Genomic DNA, 18,946 nt, shown 5'->3' on the forward strand with positions numbered 1-18,946 from the left:
CTGGGGCGTGGCTTACGGAGCGCTCTTTGAAATAAGCGCTCGTGTCTTCGTATTCCACCAGAACGAGTTCTCACCACACCTAACTTGGCGTTCAGGAGTGACATTTGAATGACATCTAGTGTCAAATTGTTGAAACGGCATAATCGTCTTCTTGTTTTTTACTTGTCAATAACAAAATATTTCGGTCCAGGCGAAATAACCTGGTATTGTAATATTTAACAAGCAGCCAGCTGAGTTTTGAAGTCAGAGCATGTGAACCTTTGACTGATCAACATTTCTCGACCTTCTCAAAATGGATGGATGTGATGCCCATCATGACATTCCATACCTCAGTGGCAGCCTCTAGCGGACATGCCCCATCGTGACAAACTACGCCCAGTTAAATCCAGGGGGATGAAGTCAACCTTTACCCCAAGATCCGCCATTTCAGCCCCTGAGTTTCACGTTGCAAATGACTTCAGATTTAATTTAAAAACGCCTTGATAAATAAATACATTATATAGTTCTGGTTGCAACAATTAATTCTTAAGGGGGGGGACAGTATTGTTTTGTGGTAGTCGGTTACATTTATATACATCTAACGGTTTAAAGCGGTATCGATGCCGTGTCTTTTCCCGGAGCGTGTTCTTACAGTGAAACAAAGTTGTATGAGTTGAATCCTAGTTGTGGACAGGGAGAGGCAAGGGGAAGGCCTCGGAGTGGATTTGCAGTAATGGCCGGGAATTTTGATGCGGAGGATCGTGCTAGCTGGTACTGGGGAAGGTTGAGCCGACAGGAGGCGGTTTTCCTCTTGCAGGGTCAGAGACATGGCGTGTTTCTCGTCAGAGACTCTATTACCAGTCCCGGGGACTACGTGCTATCCGTCTCAGAGAACTCAAAAGTATCACATTATATAATCAACAGCATCAGCAACAACCGGCAATCTGGATCAGGTAAGATTAGATAACTAGTTTACTGTCTCATACTAGCTCGCTAACGTGGGAAAACGCCACTGACCCAGTTATAGCGGGCGCTAGCTAGCGGTACATAACTACGTCTACGTTTAAGATAATTTAGTTCGGCTGGCTACACCAGACATAGCTAATGTTAGTTTGCTAAACAAAATTGAGTATACGTTTGAAAACTGTATTACACTATGAACACTTAGTATCAGTAGCTAGCTATCATTCTTGTTTACGGTCGGACTGAAGCTAGCTGTTGGAACGGAAGGCAAACTATGGCTGCACAGAAACAAGTAACCCCCTAGTTATGTTAACTACTTGACAGTCATTATGTAGTTTGTGTCAATTAACTTATAGTCGTGGTCTGGGCTCGCTAGTGAGCTCAAATTTGAATAGTCACCAAGATTTGGAAATTCAGTATTTTTTTAGGGATTTTGTAGTGTGTTTACCTTGCTACACATATCTGGCTGTGGTTTTTGTAACCGTAGTAATGGTGGGTTTTTAAATGTCTTTGTTTAGTTTTGTCAGCTGCAGGCTTTCGGTACTTTGCCTTTAGTAAGAGCCAGGTAGAAAGTGAGTGAGTGGTCGGATTGGGCTGATCCTATGAATGAATGGACATGCTGTCACAATTGGAGGATGACTGTTCTCGAATGGTGTGTGTGGAATGCATGTGGTCCTGCCCTGTTTTAATTACACACACACACACACACACACACACACACACACACACACACACACACTCAGTACTTTTTTATTTGTTTAGGCTACTTCCTTTTGGAAATTTCACCATACATGTCCTAACTTGCAGGCTTTGCGAGTGTGTGACCATTAGCAAAGCTGTCAAATTGAATTGAAAACTATCGAATGAGTAGGTCTATATCTTCTGGAACAGATTGTTTTTCTTAATAAACTTGCAAAAGTTGTGACAGGGAGTGTATACATGTTGTATGTGAAGCCGTGGGAGGCTTAAACAAACTATTTCAGCTAAGTCCTTGGCTTAAGCCTAATTGTTTTGTTAGGACTCGATTGTCAGAAGAATGCTCAGCTGTGAGGCACTTTAAGTTTCAGTAGCCTCAGGGTTCCAAGATAATTTAAAAAATAAATCTGTCATCCTCTCGCCATCCAGGTTTGGCCCCTCCGCGGTTCCGCATCGGGGACCAGGAGTTTGACGCCCTGCCCATCCTTCTGGAGTTCTACAAGATCCACTACCTGGACACCACCACGCTGATCGAGCCCATCAGCAAGGCCAAGCACACTAGCTTTGTGAGCTGTGCCGCCACCGCCCCTCCCACTGCATCGGGCAGCGCCCCGCAGGAGGCAGAGTTTGTTCGCGCCCTCTTCGACTTCCCCGGCAACGACGAGGAGGACCTGCCCTTCCGCAAGGGTGACGTGCTGCGTGTGCTGGAGAAGCCTGAGGAGCAGTGGTGGAACGCGGCTAACCAGGAGTGCCGCGCCGGCATGATCCCCGTACCCTATGTGGAGAAGTACCGACCCGCCTCGCCCACCTCGGTGGCGGGAGGGCCGGCGGGTGTTGGGGGCAGCACTACAGATGGAGCAGTACCTCAGTTGCCCCCGCCTCTGGGAGAGCCAGGCCAGTATGCCCAGCCCATGGTTAACACTCCCCTGCCCAACCTGCAGAACGGGCCCGTCTATGCCCGCGCCATTCAGAAAAGGGTGCCCAACGCCTACGACAAGACGGCCCTCGCCTTGGAGGTATTGGTTCACCCCCTTCGCCTTCCTCTGTGCCTCATGGCACTCTCTCCCTCTTTTCTGTTTCATGTCCCCTATATGTTCTCTCTGCTCAGAGAGCCAGGGTGCTGCTGCTGTAATTGCTTACTCTTTCCTGTAAGTATACACAACCATCCATACACATGTGGGCAGGCACACTTGCATGCTTACACAGACACACACACATACACAATGACATGTATAATGGGTTCATGAATATAGAGAAAAGCAGACCGAGAGGAGAGCTAGTACTGTCACATGCGCTAAATACAACGATGCAAAGTAAAGTAAAAAAAAATATATAAATGATAGTGGGGGCAGTACTATGGACGGAGCAGTGCCCCAGCTGCCCTACCTGCCTCTAGGGGAGTCGGGCCAGTATGCTCAGCCCTTTTTCAACACGCCTGGGCCCAACCTTCAGAACGGGCCATGAAATACTTGCTTACGAGCCCTTCCCAACAATGCAGTTAAAAAATAATAACACAATGAATAAATGAGGCTGGCTGGAGTCAGAGAGGTCACTGTCCTGGTTATCAAATACAGATTAGAGATGAAGAAGTGCACCCTCTCTTTCTATTTCTCTCACCTTCATCCCTCTCTGTACCAAAGACTACACTTTTCGTGCTCTTCTACTCCTCTTGTATAATTAAGTAGAGAAACAAACGGCCAAAATGAGACAAACGCCTATTAAATACCTATTAAAGGTATAGTTCAGCTCCACATAAATATGTAGTTTTGTAGAACTAACCCTTTAAGATTAGAAGCTGTTTGAAGGTTGCGAGTCGTACAGTAGAATTGGCAATGCCCGAACAAAGGTTGCCTCACAGATCATAGCTTGCAGTTTAAGAGTCCAATTTGTCAGTAGTGATAATACCGATACCAATTATTGGAGGACCAAAAAAGCCGATCCCGATTAATCTGCCGATTTAAAAAAAAAAAAAAAAAATAAAAAAAATAAAAAAAAAATAAAAAAAAAAAAACTTTTTTAAGAAAATGTATTTGTAAGAATTACAATTACAACAATACTGAATGAACACTTATTTTAACTTAATATAATATAAAATCAATAAAAATATATTTAGCCTCAAATAAATAATGAAACATGTTAAATTTGGTTTAAATAATGCAAAAACAAAGTGTTGGAGAAGAAAGTAAAAGTGCAATATGTGCCATGAAAGAAAGCTAACGTTTAAGTTCCTTGCTCAGAACATGAGAACATATGAAAGCTGGTGGTTCCTTTTAACATGAGTCTTCAATATTCCCAGGTACAAACTTTTGGGTTGTAGTTATTATAGGACTAATTCCCTCTATACCATTTGTATTTCATATACCGTTGACTATTGGATGTTAGGGTTAGGGTTAGGGATAGGCTTGAAGTCATAAACAGCTCAATGCTTGAAGCACAGCGAAGAGCTGCTGGCAAAACGCACGGAAGTGCTGTTTGAATGAATGCTTACGAGCCTGCTGCTGCCTACCACCGCTCAGTCAGACTGCTATATCAAATATCAAATCATAGACTTAATTATAACATAACAACACACAGAAATACAAGACTTTGGTCATTAATATGGTAGAATCCGGAAACTATCATTTCGAAAACAAAACGTTTATTCTTTCAGTGAAATACGGAACTGTTCTGTATTTTATCTATCGGGTGGCATCCCTAAGTCTAAATATTGCTGTTACATTGTACAACCTTCAATGTTATGTCATAATTACGTAAAATTCTGGCAAATTAGTTCGCAACGAGCCAGGAGGCCCAAACTGTTGCTTATACCCTGACTCTGCGTGAAATGAACGCAAGAGAAGTGACACAATTTCACCTGGTTAATATTGCCTGCTAACCTGGATTTATTTTAGCTAAATATGCAGGTTAAAAAATATATACTTCTGTGTACTGATTTTAAGAAAGGCATTGGTGTTTATGGTTAGGTACATTCGTGCAACGATTGTGCTTTTTTCGCAAATGCGCTTTTGTTAAATCATCCCCCGTTTGGCAAAGTTGACTGTCTTTGTTAGGAAGAAATAGTCTTCACACAGTTCGCAATGAGCCAGGCGGCCCAAACTGCTGCATATGAAGCAAGAGAAGTGACACAATTTACCTAGTTAACATAAATTCATGTTAGCAGGCAATATCAACTAAATATCCAAGTTTAAAAATATATACTTGTGTATTGATTTTAAGAAAGGCATTGATGTTTATGGTTAGGTACACGTTGGAGCAACGACAGTCCTTTTTCACGAATGCGCACCGCATCGATTATATGCAACGCGGGACACGCTAGATAAACTAGTAATATCATCAACCATGTGTAGTTATAACTAGTGATTATGGTTGATTGTTTTTTATAATATAAGTTTAATGCTAGCTAGCAACTTACCTTGGCTTCTTACTGCATTCATGTAACAGGCAGGCTCCTCGTGGAGTGCAATGAGAGGCAAGTGGTTAGAGCGTTGGACTAGTTAACTCTGGAAGGTTGCAAGATTGAATCCCCGAGCTGACAAGGTAAAAATCTGTCGTTTTGCCCCTGAACAAAGCAGTTAACCTCTTGGCGCGCCGATCCCTTTAGCGGGATCATTTGCAACATCCGGTGAATTGCAGAGCGCCAGATTCAAATTAAATCCCTAAAAATATTACATTTTCATGAAATCACAAGTGCAATACACCAAAACACAGCTTGTACGGTGAAAGCAAACCATGCGATTATGTGAGGACAGCTCTCTCAGCAGACAAAACATTACAAACAGCTAGCAGCAAAGTAGATTGGTCACGAAAGTCAGAAAAGCAATCAAATTAATCCCTTACCGTTGATGATCGTATGTTTGCACTCACGAGACTCCCAGTTACACAATAGATGTTCGTTTTGTTTGATAAAGATTATTTTTATATCCAAAAACCTCTGTTTGGTCGGCGTGTTTTGTTTAGTAATCCACAGGCTCGTGCAGGTCACGACGGACAGACACAAATTCCAAATAGTATCCGTAAAGTTCGAAGAAACATGGCAAACGTTTTTTTATAATCAACCCTCAGGTCGTTTTTACAATAAATAATCGATAATATTTCAACTGGACAGTAGCCTTTTCAATAGGAGAGAGAGAAAAGGTCTTGCTCGCACATGCACAAATCTGGGGACACCTAGCTATCCACTGACGCGATGTGATCATTCTCGCTCATTTTTCAGAATAAAAGCCTGAAACTGTCTAAAGACTGTTCACACCATGTGGAAGCCATAGGGAAAGGAATCTAGTTGATATCCCTTTTTATGGAGGATAGGCTTGCAATGGAAAAGAGAGATTTCAGAATAACAGCATTCCCTGGTTGGGTTTTCCTCCGGTTTTCGCCTGCAATATCAGTTCTGTTATACTCACAGACAATATTATGACAGTTTTGGAAACTTTAGTGTTTTCTATCCTAATCTGCCAATTAAATGCATATTCTAGCTTCTGGGCCTGAAAAATAGGCAGTTTACTTTGGGAACGTTTTTATCCAAACATCAAAATACTGCCCCCTTGCTTCAAGAGGTTAACCCACTGTTCCTAGGTTGAAAATAAGAATGTGTTCTTAACTGACTTGCCTAGTTAAAAAAATAAAAAAATAAAGATTTCCGATTGTTATAAAAACTTGAAATCGGCCCTAATTAATCGGTCGACCTCTAGTTGATAAAGAGCATTCCTGTGAAGTACCACACCTGCAGGTATAACTGTATGTCATGAGAGGAACATGGGATTTGTCCCAAATGGCTCCCTATTCCCTATTTAGTGCACTCCTTTTGGTCTAAAGTTGTGCACCATCTAAGGAATAGGCCAGGGTGCAATTTTGGACCATAAAAAAAAAGGGGGGGGGGAAGCAACAGTGATTATAGTGAATGGTGGGGAATTGGCGTGGAGTGTGTATCCCAAGGTAAAGGCTTAGTAGGACTGTGCTGCTGATCTACACAATCAGGGTTCGGGTAATTCCATACCAATATTGGTCAGTCAGTGGACATACCGGTAGTTCACATTGATTTCCAATTGAAACTGTTCATGAACTGAGTGTATTTGAAATGGAAGCAACCCCAACCCTGGCCTGGGTTAGCGAAACGAAATAAAGAGTTTCGCTACTGTGCTTGTCAGTATGGATGGGCACGTTAGTATTAGAATACTTGTGAGAGTATTTATTTGAGGGGGGGGTCACAGGCCTACAATGAAAAGTTTGTCTCAATTAAATCAAATAATTCTGACGTTGTTACACACATATGCCATGATATTTGAAATTCTTAATCTAATAAAACAAACTTTTGAATGGAGTTCTGACTTACAATCAAAATACTTTTTGCCTACACAGGTTTCTTGTTGTTGGCACTACAGTCGGAGGCTGTGAAGTGGGAGGTCTCAAATTAATGCAAATTTAAAAAATTGAAGTAAGTTAGCTAAATGAGAAGTAGGTTACAACGAGCAACCAAAAGTTAGGCTGCTGTTTTTAATGCATGGAGTTGGTGTAGAGGACGAGGAGCGCAGCAAAATAGCCTCAACTGGCATAGCTAGCAAGCTGGCTAGCTAATATCGGGCAATCATAGCTAGCTTCTTTACCTCGACCTAATACAGTAAAGACAGGCCCTGCCAGATGGGATGATAGATAACCTATGGCATTTACAAGTTTGTCAACTAGCAGGGGTCAGTTGTTACTTTTTTTTCCTCCCCCCCCCCCTCCCCCCACCATTGGCACCTGCTGCGGCGTGCACTCTCTCTCTTTGAGTCGTCAGGCTAAGGGCTGTAGCCAACTAATTAGGCTAAATCATTTTAATGTGGTTCAAGTGTGAATAGAGTTGATTTGATGTATTAATTCTACTACTATTATAGTTGATTGATTAGGCTGCTTTAAATAGCTATTGAACATCATTGAGCCCCATAGGGTCTTTTTAAGCGGCTCCAGAGCCACACGTTGCAGACCCCTAACCAAAAAGGTATTGCTTCTACCCAATTTGTCTCTATAGTCTAACCTGTGTGTGTTTTGTGCAGGTCGGAGACATGGTGAAAGTGACTAAGATCAACGTGAACGGCCAGTGGGAGGGCGAGTGCAAGGGCAAGCGAGGCCACTTTCCCTTTACGCATGTCCGGCTGCTGGACCACCAACACTCCGAGGACGAGAGCTGAGACACACACACACACTTACACAGCCACACTCCTCACTTCACATAAGTCCAATCCATTCCTCCTCTGTGATTTTCACCTATGATCGAAAATAACACATGATATACGGACTGCAGTGGTCAGAAGTTGCAACTCATTCGCTGTTGTTGCTAATGTGTGTGAGAGAGAATTTATTTATATGAAGTTCTCACTCACACACACATAATATAATTTACACTTCTACCCCTGTATTGAAGTCCTGATACACTACACACACACACACAGCAGTCTCCCATGTTTGGCATGAAATCGTCCTTTACACACATATTTGTCCGCACGCACACACACACACACATGCCCGCACACGGACCAGACGCTGGTGTATATGTGGTTTCTCTCACAGACTCATGGATCACCCTTTTGTAGTACAGGACAGGGAATCTGGGACCTAGAGGAGAAGAGTGGCCATACTGACTCCTGATTGACTCCCTCTAGTGGAGAAAGACGCTCACTGCGACTGAAACCGACCATTGCTGCACTCCACAGATAGGACAAGTTACCACAGGACACCCACCAACGGGGCCCTAACCAACCCCCTCTGCTACAAACCCCACACTACGAAGTCCTCTTTTTGTACGGAAATTAAATGGAAAATATTATGACATATGACACCATTACATACTAAATATTATGTTAAATGTTTTTTTGTGTGTTTCTTTTTACCCTGTGCATGATCAGACCCTCGCCGCCCTGTGTGATCACTGACTTTCTGAAATGCTATGATGACTGTGTCTTGTGGAGACATTCCTTAGGACTGTAAAGTATGGGGCCTTTGTCCAGTCCACCTCATTGTTGTGAGAGATACAATGGCCAAACAACAGCTTTGTATATAAAAATACCAAGCAGATATTTGAACACTCTCTCCTCTTACTTTGGTCTGCCCCGGTCCCCTCCTTTCCCATCCTCTTGATCTCCTCCTGTCTCATTCATTTATATAATGGTCCGATCCATTTCCTCCCGCCCCCCCCCCATGTCAAAGACACTAGATACACCTGCTGAGTATGTGTTATTGTATACAAAGGCCTTTTTGGCAGGGGGAAATGTGTCAACATATTTAAAATGATTCAGAACCTCACATTGTCATAATCAACACAAAGCCACAGCGTTAATCATTTGGTCTCTCCGCTTGTTTCCATCCCATGCGGACTGTAACAAACACAGTACACACACGTTTTTACATGTACTAAATTCATTTCTGCTCGCTTAGTTTCAACTCGGAGCTCCGAGTTAGGTCTGGGTTGAGTTTGGTAAGGCACAGTGTTGAAAGTGTTAAAGTTTTTGTAACAGAAAACAATAATGAATGTTTCTTATTGGACAGGTTCAAGTAGTACCTCCCAGTTTCAAAATGTCTCTCTCTCTCCTCCCGACTAAACACAACCATAGTAATTTCCCTAGAGTCTCTCCCTTGGTGCCAATCTGTCACCCTCACCCAATACCTACCCTCTGGGCTCAGCTATGACACACAAAGCCACTGACATGCCAGATGCATTGCAGGATGCTAAATGTCATCATATGCAGATGACCACATTGCTAAAGGACTGTGGGTGAAAGGCACATAGTCACTGGCCAATCATAGTAACATGGGTGGACCAATCGTAGGCATATGGGGGCGGCAGGGTAGCCTAGTGGTTAGAGCGTTGGACTAGTAACCGGAAGGTTGTGAGTTCAAACCCCCGAGCTGACAAGGTACAAATCTGTCGTTCTGCCCCTGAACAGGCAGTTAACCCACTGTTCCCAGGCCGTCATTGAAAATAAGAATTTGTTCTTAACTGACTTGCCTGGTTAAATAAAGGTAAAATAAAAAAATAAATAAATATGGGAGCGTTTTAGGCCAATCGTTGTCATTTAGGGAGAGACTGTTGATTTGTCCTCTCTAGCTCGTGTCTGAATTGTTTTAATTTATATAGATTTTTTCCCCTCAGACATATGAAAAAAAGCTGATCTGAAGTGCCATGCTCAGTTCATCAGTATTTTTGTGGAAATGTTTTTTGTTTGTTTTAAGGAGCAATTATAGCCAAAACACTCTTTCCTTTCCCCTTTCCTTCCAAGTCCAATTCTAATGAAGCTGCAAGGCTTTTTAATAATACTAAGTAAGAGTTAGACTATTAACAAGCCCTATGTAGATGTTTGTTAAAGTTTACATAGACAATATGGTTGCTCTATTGAAAGCAACACTGAGGGCAACCTGCATAAGTTGCGTTGACTGCAGTGGGATTGTATTTATGAGACAATGAACAGTAATGTCTAATGGTTTTATGCTCTGTTTGTGATATAAACTGAGTTCAGTGACGGAGTAGTATGGCAAGAGGATTATTGAACTATGACTTCTACAGAAAGCACCAGTGTTGTGTTCAGTAGGGTACAATGTAGCAAAATGTTTGCAATGGGGGGAATCAGTGTTCTTATTGGTCAAGTTCAGGTAGTACCTCCCAGTTTCACTCTGTCTTAATGTTTTCTCCCTACTGAACAAGACCAGGGTCACTGCTAGAACCAACAACCCTTGTCGCCCCTGTGTAAGAATATTTCAAAGCGTTTTGTGAATTTGAAATTATGCAATCTGTAATTAGCAATGACTGAGAAAGACTTGCACAAATGAATGAATGTGACTGAAACTCAAACTGAAAATGTGACATTAAACTGCATGACAGTTCCCCATTGCACAACATTTAATATTTTTTTATAAAGTCAATACATTGATTGGGAAGGCTACTGTGGACTGTATTCAGACCCCTTCACTTTTTCCACATTTTGTTACGTTATAGCCTTATTCTAAAATGATTTATTATTGTTCCTCAATCTACACACAATACACAATACCCCATATTGACATGGCAAGAGTTTTTTTTGCAAATGTATTAAAAAATGTAAAAAAACGTACATTTACATAAGTATTCAGACCCTGTTGAAACACCTTCAGCAGCGACTACAGCCTCTTGTCTTCTTGGGTATGACGCTACAAGCTTGGCACATTTGTATTTGGTGAGTTTCTCCCATTCTTCTCTGCAGATCCTCAAGCGCTGACAGGTTGGATGGGGAGCGTCGCTGCACAGCTATTTTCAGTTCTCTCCAGAGATGTTCGATCGGGTTCAAACTGGTTGTGCCAGTTTAGGGCATTCAGAGGCTTGGCCTGAAGCCACTCCAGCATTGTCTTGGCTGTGTGCCAAGGGTCATTATCCTGTTGGAAGGTGAACCTTCACCCCAGTCTGAGGTCCTAAGTGCTCTGGATCGCTCTGCACTTTGCTCCGTTCATCTTTCCCTCGATCCTGACTAGTCTCCCAGACCTTGTCGCTGGAAAAAAAATCCCCACTGCATAATGCTGCCACCACCATGCTTCACCGTAAGGATGGTATTGGCCAGGTGATGAGTGGTGCCTGGTTTCCTCCAGACGTGACACTTGGCATTCAGGACAAAGAGTTCAATCTTTGTTTCATCAGACCAGAGAATCTTGTTTCTCATGGTTTGAGAGTCCTTTAGGTGCCTTTTGGCAAACTCCAAGTGGGCTGTCTTTCCCATTACTGAGAAGTGGCTTCCATCTGGCCACTCTACCATAAAGGCCTGATTGGTGGAGTGCTGCAGAAATGGAAGGTTCCCCCATCTCCACAGAGGAACTCTGGAGCTCTGTCAGTGACCATTGGGTTCTTGGTCACCTCCCTGACCAAGTCCCTTCTCCCCCGATTGCTCAGTTTGGCTGGTCGGCCAGCTCTTGGAAGAGTCTTGGTGGTTACAAACTTCTTCCATTTTTATGAATTATGAAATCCACTGTTCTTGGGGACCTTCAATTCTGCAGAATATTTTGGGTACCCTTTCCCAGATCTGTGCCATATACAATCCTCTCTCGGCACTCTACAGACAATTCAGTCGACCTCATGGCTTGGTTTTTGGTCTGACATGCACTGTCAACTGTGGGACTTTTATATAGACTGGTGTGCCTTTCCAAATCATGTCCACCTTTGGTGAATTCAATTGATTGGACTTCAATCAAGTTGTAGAAACATCTAAAGGATGATCAATGGAAACAGGATGCACCTGAGATCAATTTCGAGTCTCATAGCAAAGGGTCTGAATACTTATGTAAATAAGGTGCAGACAACACATTGAAAATTAAGATTAAGAACTGCCTACATGAGATGCATGAGATGCATCTTTCTTCAGCCTTGTCGACAAACACACTGCTAATAATACGTTTATTAGACCTACATATGTTACATAGCTACACTTAAATGTACGTTTTATATGCATTATTAGAATCATCCACTTCATGTTTGAATCGAGCATTGAGGGCCAGCAGTAAACAGTTTTATATTATCTATGCTGAACAAAAATATTTACGCAACAGGACTATTTCTGTCTGTAGTAAAGCACTTTTGTGGGGAAAAACTCATTCTGATTGGCTGGACCTGGCTCCCTATGCCCTCCCAGGCACAGCCATGGCTGCGCACATGCCCACTCATGTGAAATGTATAGATTAGGGCCCAATTAATTTATTTAAATTGCTGATTTCCTTTTATGAACTGTAACTAGGTAATATTTATTTCTACTTTGCACATTCTTCCACAGCTATTTAACAAGACCATGAGGCTCATCCAGTTTGGTTTTTACGATGTACGATAAACTATAAATTGTTTATAGACCTTTATCTTTTTCCCGTAAAAGCACAAAGATGTGTGAAAAGGATAAGAACATTTGTGATTTTGTCATTTCGAAAATATGCCTTTGGAATTTTGTTGAACGTTAGTAGTTAACGTAAATTCACCCCATTCTGTACAAATGTGCGTAACCACAACATTCTAACGAGGCTACAAAGAAAACTAATGGGCCTGTGTTGACTTCAAAATCGGGGGTGTGAACTAGGTTTCTATTCAAGCGTTGATCCACATGGTAATGGCTCTATAGTATTGGAGAAATGTTGAAAAAACGGACCCTCTGTTACATCGGGACGTGTCATGTCGTGCACGCATAAAGCAACTATTTCTGTCTTACAATCTCTTTCCACCAGGTGTAGCACTTCTCTCATCCTTTAAAAACAAGAAATGGACAATGACGGGGGTAAGGGGGGATACCTAGTCATTTTTGCATCATCATTGCATGCGATCATCATTCTCAAAGCCGTTTACTTCTAAGATCACTTTAGCACCGCCCTAAAAACCCGATTTAAATTCGACACAAACCTTCAAATATGTATGTAATGACACATTATAGAACATCTTTATAGTGTTTTATTTACATTTTAGAGGCGATAAGGTGATAAATTGGACAGATTGAGTGGATAAAAAGCAATTTTCCCTCATGACATCTCTCCTCACTATCACGCATTAGTTTCGCTTCCCCACCCGCCATTTTTAAAAAGAGCTCATTGCCTATCAAAGATCTTAGACTTTATATCCACCAACCAATAGATGGGTTAGCTGAAAACGAAAATGATGCACGCTCTTCAATGGGGTCTTTCTACTCCATTGAAGAGCGTGCATCATTTTCATTTTCAGCTAACCCATCTATTGGTTGGTGGATATAAGGTCTAAGATCTTTGATAGGCTGATGCAGAATTTGTTACAGGAAATAATCACTGCCACCTGGTCAGGTTAGCATTAGGGCTAAATGTGCCAAGTTATGTAATGGGAATAGTTAATGTCGCGTTTTATCACGTGCAATTACGTTGACAATTTTAATTGGGTGATGACGATTTTGAGGAGAAAGTTTTAAATGTTCGCAAATATGGACCCCACGCGTCAGTCATCCTTGCATGTTGCCTCCAGTGACCCCTGTCTGTCATCCAACTCCTTTTCATGCTTTCCTTGAAGAGAAAAGACTGTCTCTATTTCATAGAGGGAGATGATTATATTATTACTGATTTGTCTAGAGGATTATAGGCCAGTCAGGTAAAGCCATTTTTGCCTGTAGACCAATTAATACTTGGATTTGAATCTGTGACTTTAAAATGGTGTCCTTTCACAAAAGTTCCTCAATGTTGAATCCCCTTAATGCATCTTATCTGCTATGTTACCCCCGTTAGCCATCATTTTAGGTTTTATTTTGATCATGCCAAATGGTGTTCATTGTCTTGTATTTTTGTACCCAATCACAATTTTCCTTTTGTGCCATCCCTATATTTTAGAAGAGGACAGGAGCAGGTGAAAAAAGAAAGATGACTGATTTATTGATTTCAAGTTGTGTCATTCTGCTATAACCATATTATTTGAAGTTCAAATTTGACCTTTTATTTTCTGTAGCATGTAATGTGTCACAAGCATTTCGCTACACTCACATTAACATCTGCTAACCATGTGTATGTGACAAATAAAATTTGATTTGATTTGATAATATTCTTAGTAAATAAAAACCTATTAGCAAATGGACCCAATTTGATATCTTAATTTGTTTGTCTCCATCCAATACCTCACAGGGATTTTTGGAAACATCTACACTACCGATCAAAAGTTTGGGGTCACTTAGAAACGTCCTTATTTTTGAAAGAAAAGCATATTTTTTATCCATTAACATTTATCAGAAATACAGTGTAGACATTGTTAATGTTGTAAATGATTTTATTTTGAAATGCTGTGACCACACACATCATTTTGCCCGGAGTTTTAGCTTTCCCTTGGAGCTGGAGATTCACCATGTTCAGGTGGCAGGTGATGTCAGTTAAAAAAGCCAGCTTTAATATCCACTGTGGATCATCCAGCTCTGGCTCCTCTCTCACCTTGCTTGCAACAAATTCATGGATTTGAGGGAGGAGAGAGAGAAATCTTTCCAAAACTCTGCCACGAGACAGACATCTCACCTCATTGTGAAATATCAAGTCGCTGTATTCTGTCTGGTATTCCTCCAGCTACTTGCAGAATTGCCGGGGATTCAGTGCCCTCGCAATAAGGTTCACCACTCACTCGCATGACTTGCTGCATCACATTCTGTAAGTCAGTCTTTGAGTTTAGCCACAAGTGCTTCCTGATGAATGATACAATGAAACGTAACAAATTTGGGAATATTCTCTCTCTTTCTCATCAGGCCTATGAGTCCCTTCTCCCCGTGTGTTTGGGGCGCCAGATTTGACCAGTCAATATTATTAGCAGCAAAAAAAACAACATGGGCTTTCAGAATATCCTCTCGTGTTTGACCCTGAAGGGGCAGTAAACATAAAGGTTCCTCTCTGAATGACTCGTTTTGAGGGAAGTGGACCCAAAAACAATTGGGCAATGTCACTTACATCAGTGCTTTCGTCAAGCGTAATACTAAAACACAGCGCCACGGATATGTCAGTAATCAGTTGCTTACCAATGTCCTTGCCGATGTCTTGTTATGGTTGAGTCTGAGAGTTGCAGTCCCTTAATTTGCTTTAAAATAGCCTCCTTGTTTGTGCAATCAGCATACAACATTTTGGCTGAGGCCAAAAAACATTATTTGACAATCTCCACATCTGTGAAGGCCTTCTTGTTTCTTGCGAGTATCCAAGCAAGCTCATATGTTTTCTCTGCCACAGTGCTAGATCTGTCCATCATTTGTTGTTATTGAGTTGTGCTATTTTGTTGTTTCTAAGGTTGCTTTGGGACGGATATGTTTTGTCAAAGTGGGCATGGTGTGAATGGAAATGTTGCCCTGAATTTGCTCGTTTAAAACAATTGACTGCCTTCTGGCAAATAAGACAAAGTGAGCTAGTCCCATCATGAAGTACAAAAAAATACTTGAATGTTAATTTCTCTTGGAACTTTGTGTTCCTCTTGAATCGACCATATCCTTAGCCACTGGAGGCACGTTAGGTAAAGTAGCTATCTGCATTTCTCCGCCGCCATCTTCCTAGTTCTCCGGTGGTTGTTCGTTCATAGCTGTCACGTTGTTCTCCAGCTCTTCTCCCTCATGTTCATTGTCAATAGATTTACGTTTCTGTTTTTACAATAAATTTATCCATGTCGACCAGACTGCAAAATTAGCTAGTAGCAAACTGAAATGTATTGGTCGCTATAGCTGAGCAGTTGCGGCCTAAAAAGTTGCGGTCTAAAAGTGGACCAGCCCATCTGGCATTTGCCCAAAATTCATGTCATAAGACTGTTTTAGCCCACTTAGCTAAAGCCTATAGGGATAAGTTCAGGAAGTTAATGTAAAGGACAACATGCTGCTTGCTTGATGAGTACTGTTTCCCCTGATACCTAGACTCGTATTGAGAACCTCTGCCTTGCAAACACAGGTGACCGTCCTCCTGAAGCATTCCAACCCACCATGGACTCTACAAGGTGTCGAAAGCGTTCCACAGGGATTCTGGCTCATGTTGATTACAATGCTTTCCTCAGTTGTGTCAAGTTGGCTGGATGTCCTTCGGGTGGTGGACCATTCTTGATACACACAGGAAACTGGTGAGTGTGGAAAAACTCAGCAGCGTTGCAGTTCTTGACGCAAAGCAGTGCACCTGGCACCTACTACCATAGCCCGTTCAAAGGCACATAAATCTTGTCTTGCCCATCCACTCTCGGAATGGCACACATACACAATCCATGTCTCAAGGCTTAAAAATCCTTCTTTTAACCTGTCTCCTCCAGTCATCTACACTGATTGAAGTGGATTTAACAAGTGACATGAATAACATACCTTTCACCTCGATTTACCTGGTGAGTCAATGTCATGGAAATAGCAGGTGTTCTTAATATTTTGTACACTCAGTGTAAGGTTAAAATGTGACTGGCTGGGTTAAGACTGTTGCACCCTGTTGAGCTACAGCCTAGGCATTGGTCCTGTCACTTGGACTGGTCTCTTCAAGAAGCAGGTCAATGGGGTGGGGGGCGGGGTGAAGTGTAACACAGGTGGTTCGGTGACCACACTTGTGTTATGAGTATCTTGTCTGAGTTGCATTTTCTGGTGCACAGGAGACCTGGGTTAGAACCATCAAGATATCACTGTTTCATATCTATGGTTAGAACTCCATCAGTCAAACAAACACGTCTTCAGGTCTCAGGCAAGGTTGCTCATCAAATACATGGATCACCAAATTACCTCTGTTGCATTTTCATTAAATGGGGTGCACAGATCCTTCTGCTTCTGTTTGCCTCAGAAAGTGTTGTTGTTCAGTAAGCCTGATTTCGAAGCCAGTCAGTTGTATTGGTGCCGTGATCTCTGAGTATGAGGTTTAAGGGGGGTGAAATGTAACTGAGGTGGTTTGATGAACCACGCTCCTTTGATGAGTAACCTTGCTGGAGCCCGGAAGACTTCCATTAGCTTCCATTAGCTTCCTGAACTCATCCCTATGGGCTTTAGATCAGTGGACGAACACAGTCTTGTGACATGCAGGAGACCTGGTTCAAACATAGTAAGTCACAAGAGCAAGATGAAATAGGGATTGGAAAGGCTATCCTCTTTAGAAGGGCAATGACAGGACCATTCAACTGTACTATTATGGGGCCAAATTGTGGTTTCTGTGACACCCTTCTAACGTGGCCTGTGATCAGCATAGAGGAGAACAGACGGCAGAGTCTTTGCTTTCAGGATTGGGGTCATAATAGTTTATAGCCGAAACGGTTAGAATGCTAGAGCCAAATTCATAGGATGAAAATAAATTCAACATGCCAATTTGGCTTCAGAAACCGCCTGTTTACCTCTCCTTTTCCTGGTTGGCAAAGTATCAAGATGTTGTGTCTGGTTTTGAATCTGAATTTGAAAACTGAATCTGAAGGCATCTGAGATGTTGAAATATGAAACTTTGATAAACTTGAAATGACAGTTTGTAAAGTTGATACACAGACAATGAATGAAATATCTACCATATTGAAAAAGAATATAGAAATATTTAAACTTGAATATTCAATTAAATTGAAATTGAATTTTAAAACTGAATTCAATATTAATTCAATTCAGTTTCAAATCAAGAAATACAAGTTCAATTCATGCATAATTTTTATTTATTTGTGCACTACAAATTCAAAAATATTACATAGAAATGTTGGCACTAAAATCGCTCCATACGCAGGTGCATGTGTCATCTCATCAGCTGGAATTGTTTTTCATGTGACAGGTCAAATTTGCTGCAGCATAGTCTGCATAGCTTATAGGCTACAGTAATATCTTGCTTTAAATCAGTGCACATGCGGGATGTTCTCTTAGTCGTTCCCTCAATTTCAATCAAATTCTGTTTCTGGACCTTGTAAACCGTCGAGAGTAGACCAATTATCTATATAAACTCTGGATGGCTGATGCTATGTATTGGCCATTGAGAGCATTTGAAGGTACTGGTGGCAATATTGGCACTCTCCAGTAGGAGCAGTCCCCCAGAGGAATGAATTGAATTCTACAGTATTTCATATAAATGTTTCAAGGACAATATTCTATATATTTCAGTATTTTTGTTCCTCGTAGTGGGGACAGTAACATTAGTCATCTTTAAAAATTATACTTCAAGGTATTAAAGCTCACATACAATTATTTAAAAGAATGCATAAAGGTTTCTGTAATATAATAAACATGGCAAAAACAAATGTAGACATTAATAAATCAATTTCTATAGCTTACAAAATATGTTTTTACAATGGTGGGGGACTGCTAAGATGGAGGCGCAGGGGCTTCTTCATTGCATTGTGTGTTTGCAGCTTATGTAGGATCATTTTATTGTCAATGCAGTTCAATGCAGTATTAGTATTTTATTTAGATAATGAGTTATAGGTTAATATGCATAAACTTATAACGTACAGTGCCTTGCGAAAGTATTCGGCCCCCTTGAACTTTGCGACCTTTTGCCACATTTCAGGCTTCAAACATAAAGATATAAAACTGTATTTTTTTGTGAAGAATCAACAACAAGTGGGACACAATCATGAAGTGGAACGACATTTATTGGATATTTCAAACTTTTTTAACAAATCAAAAACTGAAAAATTGTGCGTGCAAAATTATTCAGCCCCTTTACTTTCAGTGCAGAAAACTCTCTCCAGAAGTTCAGTGAGGATCTCTGAATGATCCAATGTTGACCTAAATGACTAATGATGATAAATACAATCCACCTGTGTGTAATCAAGTCTCCGTATAAATGCACCTGCACTGTGATAGTCTCAGAGGTCCGTTAAAAGCACAGAGAGCATCATGAAGAACAAGGAACACACCAGGCAGGTCCGAGATACTGTTGTGAAGAAGTT

The 18,946-nt window shown here is 41.4% G+C and overlaps 1 protein-coding gene across 1 annotated transcript; it reads left to right on the forward strand.

Moving 5' to 3' along the window:
* The first annotated feature begins 56 nt into the window (after positions 1–56).
* Positions 57–10,488, forward strand: LOC110533469 (adapter molecule crk). The gene is made up of 3 exons (XM_021617703.3): positions 57–932; positions 2,068–2,654; positions 7,668–10,488. Exons 1-3 carry the CDS (start codon positions 713–715, stop codon positions 7,800–7,802), a joined length of 942 nt encoding a protein of 313 aa, XP_021473378.1. The 5' UTR covers positions 57–712; the 3' UTR covers positions 7,803–10,488.
* Positions 10,489–18,946: the final 8,458 nt, after the last annotated feature.

This window comes from Oncorhynchus mykiss, chromosome 10 (assembly GCF_057628025.1).
Source record: "Oncorhynchus mykiss isolate SJ-2025 chromosome 10, ASM5762802v1, whole genome shotgun sequence".
NCBI lineage: Eukaryota > Metazoa > Chordata > Actinopteri > Salmoniformes > Salmonidae > Oncorhynchus > Oncorhynchus mykiss.